At 37.7% G+C, this 17,308-nt stretch overlaps 1 protein-coding gene across 2 annotated transcripts in view; it reads left to right on the forward strand.

The window, feature by feature from the left end:
• GABRA2 (gamma-aminobutyric acid type A receptor subunit alpha2) overlaps positions 1 to 16,515 on the forward strand; it is a 263,278-nt gene extending 246,763 nt beyond the window's left edge. For both annotated transcript variants that reach the window (XM_063920978.1, XM_063920979.1), the window contains exon 10: positions 6,035 to 16,515. In XM_063920978.1, coding sequence (XP_063777048.1) covers positions 6,035 to 6,328 — 294 coding nt within the window. In that variant the 3' untranslated portion in view covers positions 6,329 to 16,515. The remainder of the gene's footprint in view (positions 1 to 6,034) is intronic.
• The last annotated feature ends 793 nt before the right edge of the window (positions 16,516 to 17,308 follow it).

Consider the following 17,308-nt stretch of genomic DNA (forward strand, 5'->3'; position numbering starts at 1 on the left):
CGGAGCCGCCATATTCCTGGTTATATCTTCAGGAAGATGGCACCTCACATAGAAAGCAAAGACTCTGGCACTGTGCCAGAGCCTTTGCTCTCTAATGGCCAGCGTCCTCTTCTCAAATATCACTGGGAAGATGGCACTGGCCGGGTAGGAGTGACCCATTTCCAGATCAAGTACGGTAGGAAGCGGGTGCCCACCCCCTGTCCCCTATTTTAAAATGGCGCCCCTATATTAAAATGGTGGCCCCCCTTGTGGAGCACGTGGGTCCACTTCACGGACCCGCAATTATTTTGTTAGTCACATATTTTTATATTAATTGGCATAAGCACACCCACTTAATAAGCCACATCCCCAGATATTTACCGGGGCCCGGCGTGGCTCTCAACGGCCCTGCTCCTGCGAGTCACTGCTGGTTTATCTGAAGAGGCATTGCCCAGTTGTCACCTATAAATGCCTATTTCCGCGTTTGTAATTTTGGATTCATCAGCAGAAAATGTATTTGTTTCTGCAGTTGCTCCAACTCAGAATCAGCCTCCCCCCGCCTTCCCTTTATATTTATTATGCTATGTTTTAGTATTTTATTCTAATGCTAATAATAAATTATTATTATTATTATTAATAACAGTAGTAATAATAATAATGATGATCTACTGTAAATGTTGCAATGTAGTGGGTTACTTATTCCAAACTATTGCTGTGAAAAGATGTGGTATGTGTGCAAAGTTTAGTAGGAGAAATGCATAATAATATTAAGCTGAGAAATCATCATAAATTTGCCAAAAGCAATTAAACAAGTCACCAAAGAGAATATACACTATGACAAACTATAGGTTAAAATAATAAAAATAAAAGTAAAGACAGTAATCTAGAATTACAAAAATGACATGCAATAATACAATAGGTGTAAACAACAGATACAGTATAAGCACAGAAAATCCAAATGATAGGGATCTGATGTAAGAGAATGGGATAAAAGAAATGTTGGGAGATTGAGTATGCCTAAGTGCTTCAGCATTCTAATTTTGATACAGTATATCAGTTCCAGAATCCATCCCTTCCATTACCCTAACTTAGGGCCTAATTCAGACCAGGTCGCAAGCAGGCGTTTTTTTTGCACTGCTGCGACCAAGTAGTCGCCGCCTACAGGGGGAGGGGGTAATCGCTGTGCAGGGGTGCGAATGCATGTGCAGAGAGCTGCACAAACAAAAATGTGTGCAGTCTCTGCACAGCTCAGAACTTACTCTTCCAGTGCGATGATCCGGCCCGGAGCTGACGTCAGTAACCCTCCTTTCAAAGGCTGGACACGCCTGTCTTTCTCCGGACACTCCTAGGAAACGGTCAGTTGACAACCACAAATGGCCTCTTCCTATCAATCGTCATGCTATCGCCAGTGCGATCAGTTTCTTCGGCCATCCCGTCGCTGTCCTGCACTCCTCGTCGCTGGGGGGACCTCGCGTCAGCGCATTGCGGTGCATACGCATGCGCAGTTCATACCCGATCGCTGCTGAGCAAAAATGCACAGCAGCGATCGGGTCTGCTTGACCCCCTCAGACCTGATCGCAACAGCAACATTTTTCTCTAATGGGCAAAACCATGTGCAGTGCACAGGAGGCAGATATAACATGTGCAGAGAGAGTTAGATTTGGGTGGGGTGTGTTCAAACTGAAATCTAAATTGCAGTGTAAAAATAAAGCAGCCAGTATTTACCCTGCACAGAAACAAAATAAGCCACCCAAATCTAACTCTCTCTGCACATGTTACATCTGCCCCACCTGCAGTGCACATGGTTTTGTCCATTAAAGAAAGATTTCGTTTTTGCAATCAGGTCTGAATTAGGCTCTTAGTGACAGCAAGTCTTTACTATTCTAAAATACCAGACATAAATAGTGACAACAAAAATGAGCTTGGGACTCTAACCACTAAGGTTTGAGTTAACCACTCTAATCTGTTGTGTTTTTTTTCAATGCAGAGTTTGCCTAGAACAGTGATAGGGAACCTTGGCATGCCATCTGTTGCTGAACTACACATCCCAGCATGGCCTGCAATAGTTTTGCTCCTTGGCTATGCTAAAACTGTTGCAGGGCATGCAGGGATGTGTAGTTCGGCAACAGCTGGGGGTGATTCAGACCTGATCGCTGGGATGCTAACTTTGCAGCATTGTCCTGCGTTCAGATAGTCGCTGCCCCAGGGGGAGTGTAAATTTGCCCGTGCAAGTGGGCGATCCCATGTGTACGCCGAGCTGCAAAAATCCACTGTGTGCAGTCTCTGTGCAGCCCAGAACTTACTCCTACAGTGCGATCAGAACAGGCTGATCGGGGCCGGAGCTGACGTCAGACACACTCCCTGAAAATGCTTGGGCAAGCTTACGTTTTTCCGGACACTCCCAGTAAATGGTCAACTGCCACCCACAAACGGCCTCTTCCTGCTAATCGGCTTGCGAACGCCCGTGCGAATGGAATTTTCGCACCGTACTGTCGCTGACCGGTGATGACCTTTGTTGTTGACTGTCGTGTGAGTGCATTGCGGTGCATATGCATGCGCAGTTAGGACCTGATCGCCCGCTGTGCGAAAACGCACAGCAGCGATCAAGTCTGTCAGTGCATTTACATAGAGCAACATATAAACAAAATAACCAGGGTTTCAAGTTTTGCCAGATCTGGGGACCAGTGTTCTCTTATCATATCTGATGAGCAAGGATTCTGGCATCATCCTCCTGCTAATGATGCTGACTGTCTTCTCCTTCTACCAGTCAGGACAGGCAGCTCTGCTGATATTAACAACTGCTGATGTCATCAATTGCAGCAGTTTAGAATTTCTATACCTATAAACAACGACTCTGGGGCTGATTCTGTATCGGACGCAAGTAGCAATGCGGATGGATCTTGCGGATTTTAGCATACTGCGCTTGCACCAAAGGAAGAAAAACAGCAACGACACATGCACCAATTCAGACATAAGCACACATACTGCTTGTGTACCAATTCTGGCATGGTGACCATTCTTTGTACCTTCACCTGCCTACCACATGTGAGACACATGGCAAAAGGGTATGACCTGTGGGCTTTCCAGCAGCAAAGCCTAAATCTCCTTGGGTTCACTGGTGAGGGCCGGTGGCTCATTAGACTCCATGCCTCTGCTACTGCCAGTATAAATCTAGGCTGGCATAAGCAAATCCACTAAACCAGTAAACCAAATATTAAAGTATACTCTGGCCATGGATTTAGCTGGTAATTCATCGCTGCAGATGTTTTCTCCAGCATCTTGTTGGCTGAGTAGAAATACAAGATACCAACCAGGCCCAGATTTAGCAATTTCTGCAGTCTCTTTTGGTCTTTGGATATTCTGCAAGTCACTTCTGGCAATCAAGCCCCTCCTGCTGCCCCATTACCATCTTTCACAGCTTCTGCCGCCTCTACTCAGATCCAGATACCTACCAAAATGCGATGACCTGCAGGGCTTCCTTAATCAGTTTTCAGTTTACTTTGCGCTATTACTAGGACTCTATCCCTTTAATGAGGCGAGAATAGCTTTTATATTATATTTCCTTGCTTTCTTGTCAAGACTTAGCCTGGGTACCATTGCTTGGAGCGTGAAGGGATCCTCTACTGCAAAATTACAGAATTAACTTTAAAGGAATTACTCCCATTTCTTTAACAACTATCAGTGACTAACATTTAACAGGCCACTATTTAATTTAATTCATATCCATTACTTATGCAAGTTTGAATTGATCTTTCTGATATGCATTAATCATGTCCTGCTGTGCTGAGTCTACTATGGTTACAACCACACTCCCCAACTCTTTATTTGCTCTTTGCACTGGTAAGTGTTTGTGGAACATGCATTCAATCCCAATGTACTCAAAGAGTTCAACCTCCTTGATTGACTATTTCCTCTACATTAAGTAAAATTGAAGGTACAGTATACTGGTGGTCATTCCGAGTTGTTAGCTTGTTGACGATTTTCGCTATGCTGCGATTTGTTGCTAAATGCGCATGCGCATTGTACGCAGCGCGCATGCGCTTAGTTATTTAACTAAAAACTTAGCAGTTTTGCTGTTGATCCTGCGGCGCTTTTCAGTCGCACTACTGATCGGTGAGTGATTGACAGGAAAGGGGCGTTTCTGGGTGGTAACTGAGCGTTTTACGGGAGTGTGCTAATAAACGCAGGCGTGTCAGGTAAAAACGCAGGAGTGCCTGGAGTTGTGACGTCAAACCAGGAACTAAACAGACCGAGCTAATCGCAATCTAGGAGTAGGTCTGGAGCTACTCAGAAACTGCAAGAAAATATTTAGTAGCAGTTCTGCTAATCTTTCGTTCGCCATTCTGCTAAGCTAAGATACACTCCCAGAGGGCAGCGGCCTAGCGTGTGTAATGCTGCTAAAAGCAGCTAGCGAGCGAACAACTCAGAATGAGGGCCACTGTTAGTACTCCTTTGGCCTTCACTGAAATCTTCTCTAAACAAAGTACAGAGATATTACCATCGCATCATGATTGGTATTGTGCTATTGATGTGATACCAGTAGTATATATTGATGACTTCCACATCTCCCATTATATTACAACATTCTGAAAGTAGCAGAAGTCCTGCGTTATGATCAGTTTCATCATCTGTACTGCAAACGTGAGAAGAGTGTCTACAATATGGATCTCTGAAATCTGAGGCAATTGTGAACTGGTCACAGCCTGTTGGTCTTAAGACTATGCATCATTTTCTGGGCTTTGCAAATTACTATTGCCAGCTCCTCAAGAAATTCCTTTGTTTATAGCGCTCATCATAACTTTGTTGCGCTAAGGCTGCAGTACTAAGGTATGGCTGCCTGAGGCTATTGAGTCCTTTCTTCTACCTATTCTCAAACAGCCAGACATCACACAACTCTTTCCTGGAGGTTGACACTTCATCCATCCGTAGCAGCATTCTCATTCTTCTGGGATTTTTCACACTTCTTTTAACAGAAACGTCAATCTGCCAGGAAGAATTACTCCATAGGAGACAGGTAACATCTCCCTGTAATGTTGGCACTTGAAGAATGGAGCCATCTGTTGGAGGGAGCCGTTAACATGTGCATGGGTCACAAGGGACCTTCAGTCACCCCAGTGTCTAAATCCTCATCAAGCAATTAACTCAATATCATGCACTCATTTCGGTCTCCAACTATATATATATATATATATATATATATATATATATTTATTTATGTATATATATATATATATATATATAAGTTATCTGGCAAATACACTATATTGAACTTTTGAGCCCCCTGACCAAACTTCCACTTCTGAAACTTACCCCATCTTTGATTGTAGTTGTATTAAAAGCTGTAACTTCAACCAGTCCTGCAAATATTCTTCCAGGAAAATCTTTCATTGTCTCTATAGGCTTCAACCAAGGCCTCTACAGTGAACAGATGCTACATGGTTCGCTGGGCATTCTGGGGTTAAACATATATAAGGGGTGATGTTTAAAGCCGTAAAAAGAATGGAGAAGTGGGACAGTGGAGAAGTTTCCATAGCACTAATCAGCTTCTATCATTTTTTAGAATATACTTGATAAATGCTACCTCAAAGTTGGTCCACATCCTCACTCTTTTCACTGATTGATACATCATCCTCATAGTCCAGTATATAACTGTATATATAGTATATAACCAATGTTATCATCTGCAGCTCCAACACACTATACTCAGTACCTCTGTTACACCACTATATTAAAGTCTTATAATATTGAATGATTTTTTGGGGGGGCGTATAAAATAAGCAACGTTTTTCACATTTCTCCGATTGAACGCAGCAAGCTTTCATCTTACTATTTATTATTAGACCAGTGTTCTGTCTGTCATTTCTATATTTCATTATCTTTCCTGGTGTCTGCCTTTCTAAATTGTACTGTGCTGATTGGATTATACGTATACACTGCAGTTATTTTTGCTCTCTTAAACAATTACTTGCAAAAACCTTTGTCACAAAATGTATTATGCATAAATTGGTTTGACAAAATAACAGCTAACAGGTTTTATGGCTTTCTCTATTTTCAGAAAAAAGAAAAAGCTTCTGTCATTAAGAAAAACAATGCATATGCAGTTGCTGTAGCTAATTATGCTCCAAACATCACTAAGGATTCCGCTCTACCAACAATATCAAAAAGCGCAACCGCAGATCCTAGCAAAGCAAAACCACAGGAGGCAAAGAAAACATTCAACAGTGTTAGTAAAATTGACAGAATGTCAAGAATAGTCTTTCCACTTTTATTCGGTACATTTAACCTGGTATACTGGGCCACTTACCTGAATAGGGAACTTGCCATAGAAGGTCTTGTCTTTTCAAAATAGAATAAGCACCTGGTATGCTAACAATATATTGTCATTCTGAGACTCAGATTGTTTTAGTATGTATGACTAATAACTGCTAACTTATGAATTGACGTGTACAGTAAGCACCTCTTACCTAAGGAGAGGGGACTCTGTTAACTAGAACGAGCTATGAATAGACATAGTAGCACTCATGGCTTCTAAAACAGTTCCTTCTTGACCGTAAAGTATATTCATGTTGGAATAAGGTTGTACTGCAGTTCATGAGAAATGGCTACCTGTTAACAGAGAACACATTTTCTGGTACATATTATTTGTTTTGGGGAACCTATTTTGTTAATTAGAACTTAAAACTTTTATATTGTAAATCAATATGCTTGTGTGCTAAATGCCCTTTCTAATTTCATAAGTGTATAATTTATTGCACAGAAACAATGGAAAAAACAAACACACATGTTTAAACAAAGTCAGAAAGATTGAGGTTCCATCCTTTATTCCTTGTGTGATATACAGTAGCAAAGTATAACTCAGTTTCCATAGTATTGCTTTTTGGATGTCTACAACAGAATGACCAGGGAACTATCTATGTCAAAGACATTTAAATCTTTACTACCATGTGTTTGTTCAATGGAATTGCACTACAATAATACCCAGAATCAGATAATTTAATTGTTATTTTTTTATTTTATGATTGTTTTGGTTAAAATGACACTCAAACAGCCATTTATTAACTTAATTTTAACTGTCTGATGATTTTTAATGTTTCCAGTTTTCATTATGTTAGCACAAGGAGTAGTTCAAATGGCCATTTTAACCCTCATGCAGGTTCATTTTCTATGAAAGCACAATAGCCCTAAATTCCGCAATGAAGTGGGTGGTTGGTGGTGTATGAAACATTCTGATGATTCAGCTCTGTGTAAAGTGGTGCTTTTAAGCTCACAATCACTATATTTCCTGCATCTTGGTCCATGCAGCCTTTGTGCGTCCATGGGAAACTGTTGAGACCAGATTAGGTAATTCATAGGTTAAAACACGCATCTCGACAAGAGAAGATTAAATAGTGCTGACCTTTAAACCAGTTATTGACACTGATTTTGGAATGTCCTATTTAGCACCTGGAACCAGAAAAATTATGTGCTATAATATTTAGTTCTATTATATTTTTTTCATGTATGATCAGTATTATGCAGTTCATTTTCATATGTCTATTGTTAGTACAAATCATTGCCATTCTACAGTATTTTCCCCAAAGCCACAATAGGAGAATTTGTAGTTAAAACTTCTATTGTCAACAGAATTTAATTGGACTATAATGTGACTCTTGTTTACTATTTTTAAAATGTTTACAGGGTATCTATACCCTACAAATTTATTAATTGTGAATGTCACTTAAGATAGCATTTCATTGAAATGCTACTTTATTCTTTAATGTGCAAACATGTAGAGATACAGTAGTTTGCTTTATAGCCACTTTATAGTATTAGTGTAGATTTTTCTAGTCAAGATTGGGAAGGCTGTACAAATTTGCAAATAATAATGTAGAAAATAAAGTCATAAATTATATTGTTGTTAATTTATATTATATTACTCTGCATCAAAGTGTTCATTGCATGACAATTTAATAGCTACGGTCACAATTTATTTTATCAGCAAGCTTTTAGTAATGACAAAATAAATAGATCAAACAGAGGAACTCTGCATTAGAGTGGAGGAAGCGCAACAATTTCACTGAGCACAGCATTTTATAAAAGTCATAAAAAAATATATTTCAGAGTTTTTAGATAAATAGTTCCTTAAGGGGTAACGTTGAATTTTTCATAAGGATAAAAATCTGAAAGTATTGATTTTTTTTTAAAGTAGTAATAATAGTTTTAATTTACAAATGTATTTATTTATGTATTTATATTAATTTTGCATCATCATCATCATCCTGTTTCTCAATTAAAAATAATTATATTCTTGGGGTTTTTTTGTTGTAAATTTCCATAATGCACCATATCATATTTTCATTTTTTGGGTAAAAAGGGACATTAGGTAAAGATGAGCACTTTATCCATATAAAGATATATATATTTTCATATACTTAAGTGAAATATAGAACACCGACAGTGTACACCAGAAGTGTACCATAATCTGGATCTTCCATGGAGGTGTGTGCAATATAACATACACATTTACTGGCAAGCAATAATACTGAGTCATGTAACATAAGCAGTGTGCGTTGTAGACCCTATTTACAACATTTATACAGCAGTCACAATACAACAGTGATTTTAACTATTTATACAAGTATAGATTCATTACATGATGGGTAATATTGAATATATTACTCTTCTCTTTCATTTATTGCTATGGAAATGAGAGTTGTAGATTCTAAATTTAACATGTAATAAATGTATATTGTAGCACCATAATGCAGTTATAAATATATGTATAAAGGATAATGTATATAAAAAAACATTTGTTTGTATATATTATATCTATAAATTGTTCCTCTGATTCAAATTTTTCCCTGCATTGCGAAATTGATGCTTGCAATTTAACTGCCCAGCAAAGTTATTTATTGCAGAATCAAGACTATGGGGGTTATTCAAGTCGGAACTGAGGTCTTCTCGGAAAGACGCCGGTATCCGAATTTTTTAGGTTTGATTGTGTTCCGACCTATTAAATTGGGCTGCCGTCGGAAAATACATGAATCGACGGATTAGCCGCAGATCCACGTGTTTTGTCGGATTCGCGCCCAAATCCGACAGGTTTTAGCCCCGTTTCCGACAATGTCAATCCGACTTAAAAAAAAAAGTCAGATTGACATTGAATACTGAAATGTCGGATCCTTTCCGCCGGAAAGGATCCAACATCAATTGAATACCCCCTATGTCTGATATACAGTACTGTATTTATTTATTTTATTACCCATCCAGATGTGTACCTCAGTAAAGGCTTCATATGCATGAGTATAAAGTACTCAGCTTACTTTTAGCTTAGTAGTGGTCACACAGGTTCGAATGCGGCCGCATTTAGCAAACTTACTTGTGATTCTGAATCATATGCATCTCAGCCGTTTCTGTGCGTCAGCTAAATTGGCATTTCTGGTTGACAATTGGTGACAAAAATAAGAGCTTATGCAAGAGAACATCATGCATCATACATCTTGTTCACCTAGCATGAGTTAGGTGTAGGCACTGATGCTTCTTGCAGTCAGAAGATTGGGGTACGGTGCAATCGCATAGACTCATACAACTCATCTACGTGTGGCCTCACTCACTTTCAAAGTTTACATATGTATAACTGTGCATACATAATGTAAAACATATACACTGTAAGGTAAACATATACACTGGCCAAATTTTTAAAGCACTGCAAGTTATGATTTATTGTATAGACATGATTATATCTATGCATTTACATTTAGCCCCAAAATAACCTTTCTACAGATTTAAAATAGATTCAAGACTGACAAATGTTTTTTTGGGTTTTTTTTTGTATTTCCATAACCTAATTGATACAGTTGCATAAAATATACATGACAAACAGACATACATTTGGCCTTACTGTAGTGTATATGCCACCTTGTCCATTAAATAGACATTGAGATAGCAGTAATACTACATTAATGACTGGTTATAAATAAGTGCACATTTTTGCACAAGCAAGCTACAATTTAGATGCTTCAGGCTGATACAGAATGCTGTAACATTCATACAAGTTCTTATTAACATGGGGTAATGAATAATTAACAGATCCCTAAATTTAAAAATAAATCCTAATGACAAAAGTGAAAATGCTTTGTAGAGATCAGACTACCCCAGTCATAATAGTTACTTACAGTACTCATCACATTACACCCTCCATCTTGCATAATCCTCTATGCAGTACTGTACGGTATTATAGCTATCAGCCTCCAGAAAAGATGGTGTGTGCCGTCTTGGGAGAAGTTGGCAAGATACTTGGTAGATATACTGTATCAAACCTTGGAGAGAGTTAAAGTACCAACATATCAACGTCTAACTGCCATTTTACAGGCAGTTTGAAAAATGACAGGAGCTGATTGTTGGTACTCATTTCTCTCCAAGCTTTGATACATCTCTCCTGTAGCTATACAGTGAAATGGAACCTGCCCTGTATGGCGGAATGTGTTCTGTTTAAATTCCCTGCTGCCCCTATCTGTTGGGTACAGCAATCAGGCATAATGCAGTAGGAAACCATTTATTAGACATATTCTGTAACATAGTAATGTTCTGTATCATTGCAGTGTTGTGTGCAACATTAACAAGATATAATTCATGGAACTCTAGTATTGCTTCTTTATTAGTTGAATACTGGCCTGTGTGGAAATATACTTACATACAGTACATGAATACATTTTTATATCAATATAGTAAAACATAGCATGTCTTACATATGTAGCATCATACTTAATGTGAGCTTTATGTATTTCTACGGAGTTAAATTTAAAATTAAAGGAGTATTTAAGTAACATAAAATGGATTGTTGTAAACGTAGAGATACAGTGTTTGTAGAAGTGTAGAATGGCCACATTTATTATAGTACAGTCTTCCTTGTTCTGGGGGCTTTATATGGACTATTTGCATACATACATTTCTGGACACTGGTTTCAGCAATCTTTACTTGAGTAAATCTGGATCCTAAAAGCTTATAACAGACCTAATGCAACTTTGTTCAAGGAAGTGTCTGCAGCACCGAGAGAAGAATAACACCAAGCACCAGTAGGTAATTCAGTTTTTGTCACATGCTTAAAGTGATACAAACCTGAATATCTTTATTTATATTGTGTGCAGAAACACAAGTGTGCAAATGCTGCTTGTTTCCATGTTCTGTCTTTTAGTAAAGATATAATTATGGGAGGGAACAAATTTGCTTACACAGACCAAGCCGCCATGAGTGTTCCCCTATACCTCCTCCCTCTCTTTTCTACCTCTTAAAACTCCTATGAGCCAGTGCATAGGCTGAAAAGTGGAAGTATTCAATGGTAAGTGTGATATATGTAAGGGGGCAGTCATAACCCTAGAGCAAAAACTATCAAAACAACAGGTGGTTTATTTAGCTTGCTGTACTTCTAAAAGACTATAAGACTAAGTAAGAGTCATGAAGTTGTCTACAGAAACATATTTTCTAAAGAAATGTACTAGTCCCCCAAATAATCCAGAATTGTAAAAGTTCCTCTACGATCCACTGCCAGAGCAATTCAGCCAGAGGTATCTGTATTATGTCACTTCGCAGAACCTGGCATCACAATGTCTCTGTTCCTCCCCCTTAAATAACCACTGGTGATAAAGTTTTGTATTGTCAGTTTCTGTACAATCAACTCATCCATATACAGAACACATACTGTAGGCAGAGTTCCATACCTGTAATCAGCTACTTCTCCCAGCTCCTGTACTTTGGTGATCAGCAATCCTCCATTCCTTTGTTTCAGCACATTCCACCTTAATTCAAGTCTTTCTCAATGATATTTAGATCTTTGTTAACCCCAAAGCAGAATGTGTTATCCCTGAGACAATGCTATGAAAATTGATATCACATCATCAAAAAAGTAGAAGAGGAAGAGGCTTCTAGACTTAAATAGTCCAGGTTAGTAACAAAGTGGAGACATCCAGACAAGCATTAGGAAGAAAACTGATACTACTAGTACTTTGAGCATGAAAAACATGAATAACATGTATAGAAATCATAATGATGGAAAGTACAAAATTAAGTGGGCTAAAGCTACATGAAAGTCACTGATTCATGGTACTTACTGTAGTTACTCCATATTGTTTATATGTTTTATTAATAAAGAAGCTGCTAGACTTACAGACTGTGTATTAGTGATGCTCAAGGTCTTCATAATAAATCAAATATATACTTTACATAAAATATGTAAAATAAATGTTTAAGTTACTTGTTTTCCCCCCATGATAGTTAATGCAGCCATTAACATCAGATTGACTGATCATTTTTGTCGATGAGTTGCAGAATGGTGACAGTTGCACACATCTTTAATACATAGGGCCAGATGTACTAAGCCTAAGTGATACATTTCACGGTGATAAAGAACAAACCAATCAGCTCCTAACTGTCATTTTTCAAATCCAGCCCGTAACATGGCAGTTAGGAGCTGATTGGCTGGTAGTGTGAAATCTATCACTTTTTTACAATATGCAAAAATAGATTAGCGTTAGAGTGGGGGTTTTATATACCATAGTAGTAACATTTTGCATTACGTAAAATGTGGAAAGTTGTAAATGAAGGTAAATTGAGTAGTATGTTAAGCGCAACATGAAAACGTTTAAAGTTAGAAGGGAAGTGGGGTTTCAGAATGTGTTTGCAGGAGGCACTTCAAAAGGAAAATGTCTATGTTTTGAGGTGTATCCATGAAATGCAGATATATAAAATGTCCTTATTTGATATTCAACACTACAGAAGGGATATAGCGTCATGTTGGTACATCTTTGTCAGGGCAAGAATCTGTCATTTTATACATGTACAAGAAGAATCCCCATCTACAGTAGCTGTATAACGCCTACTGATTTTAATGTGTTTCATGATGGAATATAAAAAAGATCAGTGAAAGCAACAATGTCTAAAATGTTGTTTTATATATGAATATCTAACTGATTGTTGAGAATATTCCAAATTGTGTGACTGCAGTATGGTGGGACTTTAATATGGCTGAAAATGAATCTCTTTTGCCCAATAGTTTATTGTGGAGACCAAACATTCATGTGAAGACAGTCATTAGCAAATCACAGAACAGCATTATCATGACTGCACCATGGCACAGACTTTTACACTTATTCGCCAGTCTACAATACCTGACACCTGATGAGACATGGTGTAGTGTCATCTCTGCGATTCGCATGGATGTTAACCATGCGCACTGAGATTAGCAAATTATAACAAAACTAGAAAAAGGGTTCAACAAATAATGTGATTACAGAGCTGTCTGCTTTTTATAACATTGATGTCGCCCAGTAATAATGAATGCACTTAACCTCATATTTTTCTAGTTTTGGGAGATTTCTTCAAACAGTTTGAAACATCTCTCATTTCTGTGACATTGATCATTATTGCAAAGAGTTTTGACAGTACTTGCCAGAAATGATCAATAAAGGTGTTCTTCTCAGTAGAGTCACTTTCTTCAATACATTGCAGTAGAGCATTATGGGAAAGATATTTATTTTCTCGATGATACAATAGATATGAAAGCATTTATTACCTCTTAATTAAAGAAGGGAATAAAAAAATGTAGCTCTGGTTAATGGTCACTAAGATAAGATCAAACATTAAGATCTACTTTTGGTGCAGTCTTCCACTGATCCATAAGGGTCATCAGAAGGCTCCAAAACTTCAGGATTTTACATTACATCCTGCCTAATTCTCACAGGCAGAATGTAAAGTTCATGGGGATTTGTGACTGATAACAGAACTGCGTGTCAGAAAATGCCCCACGTTATTAGTGCAGTGTCGAAATTTAGTTAGTTCACGGGAACACGATAGATCTGTATAATACAGTATGACACACAATGTAACACATCTTTGTATTTGATGTGATTTTAGTCACCTCTACCCAAAATTAAATTGTACATACATTTAATTTTACATGCAATATGTATCCAAAATACTGTACCATTTTAATTTGCAACCATAAGGTCCTTTTAAATAATATTATTTAAAAAAAAGTTTTGCAGCACGTGTATTACATTTAATTTAATTATTACAAAAGGCACATCACAGTCTGTGAACTGCTTTGCACTAACCTAATAAGTATGGAACATGTACGGCTATTTAGTGCCGTATTTTGTACATTTGTGGAGATATATGAGAAGAATGTATGCTAAATCCTATAAATGCACATGCATTGTAGGCATTTATAGGGTTTTGGTTATTGGTATTAATTGTTTTGTTCCTTGACTACATACAGTGGTGCTTGATATTTTGTGAACCCTTCAAAATTTTCTATATTTTTGCTGAAATTTGGCCTAATACTACCTCAGATTTTCACACAAGACCTAAAAGTAGATAAAGAGAACCAAATCCAACAAATGAGAAAAAAATTAGATCCAATATCACATATCTGTGAGTGGCAAAAGTATATGAGCCTTTACTTTTAGTATCTGGATTGACCCCCTTGTGCAGCAATAACTGCATGTAAACATTTCCAGTAATTGTTGATTAGACCTGAACATCGGCTTGGAGGAAGTTTACCCCCTTCCTCCTTGCAAAAAAGCTTCAACTCAATTATGTTGGTGGGTTTCGTCCCATGAACTTCCAGGTTCCCTCTGTCCTCACTTCAGGTCCTTCCACAACATTTCAATTGGATTAAGGTCAGGACTTTGACTTGGCCATTCCAAGACTTTAAATTTATTCTTCTTTAACCATTGTTTTGTTGAATGACTTGTGTGGTTTGTGTCGTTGTCTTGCTGCATGACCCACATTCTCTTGAGATACAACTCATGGACAGATGTCCGGATAATTTCCTTTAGAATATTCTGGTATAATTCAGAATTCATTGTCCCATCAATGATGGCCTGTCATCATGGGACAGATGCAGCAAAATACGCCCAAACCATGATACCACCACAGCCATGTTTCGCAGATGGTATGAGATTTTAATCTGGAATGTAATGTTCTCTTTTCGCCAAACATAACTCTTCTCATTGAAACCAGAAAGCTCTATTTTGGACTCATCTGTCCATTAAACATTGTTTCAATAGCCTTTTGGCTTGTCCAGGTGACCTTTAGCAAACTGCAGACGGGCAGCAATGTTCTTTTTGGAGAGCAACGGCTTTCTCCTTGCATTCCTGCCATGCACACCACTGTTGTTCAGTGTTTTTCTGAGGGTGGACTCATGAACATTAACATTAGCTAATGTAAGACAGGCCTTCAGTTGCTTAGAGGTTATTCCTTAGTTACCTTGCAAAAATATTAGACGCCTTGCTTTTGGCATGATCTTTGTTGGTCGACTATTCCTGGGGAGGATAGTAATGGTCTAAAATATCCTCCATTTGTACACAATCTGTATAACTGTTGATTGATGGAGTCCAAACTCTTCAGAGATGGTTTTGTAACCTTTTCCAGCCTGATAAGCATCAACAACTCTTCTTCTGAGGTCCTCAGAAATCTCCTTTGTTCGTGGCATAATGCACACCCACAAACGTGTTGTGAACATGAGAGTTTGATAGATCCCTGTTCTTTTAAAAAGACAGGTTGTCTACTCACACCTGATTGTCATCCCATAGATTGAAAATTCCTGACTCTAACTTCACTTTCAAAATATCTGCTAAGCCTAAACGTTCACATACTTTATCCACTCACAGCTATGTGATATTGGATAATTTTCCTCAATAAAAAAAATGAGCACATCTAATTTTTTGGCACATTTGTTTGATTTGGTTCTCTTTATCTACTTTTAGGACTTGTGTGAAAATCTGAGGTAGCTTTAAGCCAAATTTCTGCAAAAATATAGAAAAACTTGAAGGGTTAACAAACTTTAAAACATCACTGTAACTGCATTATACATACTTATATATTTAAAGTTTATTTTGATGCAATGAAGTATGGATGAAAATTGGACAATTCTAGTAATTGCGCTGTAATATCTCATAATGTTGTTTAGATTATACTTTGAAATTATATGTACCTCTGTTCACTAGTCACGTTACTGAATACTGTACTTCATTGGAAATATTTTTTTTCTTATATACCTTCCCTAAATATGTAAAGATAACAATGTAAAATGTATAATGAAACGTAAAAAAGAGTTTCTGTGACAATTGACCTTAGTTACAAAAGCTTGTATTTCTATATTATGTTCTTGTGCAAGATGCATGTTCTTTTTCTGTATTATTAATGAGTAATCTCTGAAAATACAATCAATGCCAAAATAAAAATGAATTTGCTTTCAGAAAAACAAGCAAGTGTACAAAGCAGTTGTTAAATACTAGTGTGTGAATATTCTTTTTAATCAAAGAGATCCAGATGTATAACCGAAATTTGCATAAATTCCTGATCAAATCGACTATTTTTACATTTGTAACTACAACAATAGAAGTGACGGAAACATCCTCTAATTTGTGACCTTGGTTAAAGAAATGTTAACACTTAAGTGAAAACTGTTTTAATGTATCACCTTTGCTTGCTATTTCCAACTAATTGCTTAATATTATCTTTTTTGTATTTCTTATTAAAGGTTAATTTAACTATAATGGAGCGTATTTCTTTCTGTGTACTTATACAATAGAAGTACAATAGAAGTAGTTCCTTGATCACATATATTATTTATAAACGTAAGCGTATCAGGCTGCCCTCTTGTACACATATATTGGTGTAAGATTACAGCACTGCGTCCATTTTGTGGAACCTACATAAAAGAATAATAATACAGTAAGTATTTTTTTTGTGTTGCTAATGTTAAGCAGGGCTGCAGGGCCATCTTAATGTATCTGGGATTCTAGGGGACTTTGAGCAGGGGTGGGCTTAACTGAGGGGGCTTCAGCCAGACAGTGAATGGTTGTCAGCATGCTGATTCATGGATGGCTGGAGCTATCCACCAATCAGAATGCAGCATTCTCTACCTGCCTCCCAGCCAGCAGCCAGACAGTGAATGGCTGGAGCTATCCACCAGAGTGCTGACATTCACTGTATGAGAGCATGTGGAGAGATAATGCAGGACCGCAGGAGAGGTAAATTAAGATTTTTTTTTTCCATGAATGGCTGGGTAGGGGCCCCAGTGCATTGTTTTGCTCAGGGCCTACAATGCTGTTAAGATGGCCCTTCAGGGCTATGTTTATAGATTGTGCAACACTGGCTCACTTTTATTTATTTATGTATTAACAGTTATTTACATAGCACACACATATTACGCCATGCTGTACAGAGAATATTTCAGTTATTCACATAAGTGCTACAGCTTCCTTCCACACTTAAAAAACATACTGCTATGTTAATTGCATAAGCCCCACTGTTGATTGCAATCTGCCAGAAACCAATTCATATACT

Source organism: Pseudophryne corroboree, chromosome 1 (genome assembly GCF_028390025.1).
Source record: "Pseudophryne corroboree isolate aPseCor3 chromosome 1, aPseCor3.hap2, whole genome shotgun sequence".
Taxonomy (NCBI): domain Eukaryota; kingdom Metazoa; phylum Chordata; class Amphibia; order Anura; family Myobatrachidae; genus Pseudophryne; species Pseudophryne corroboree.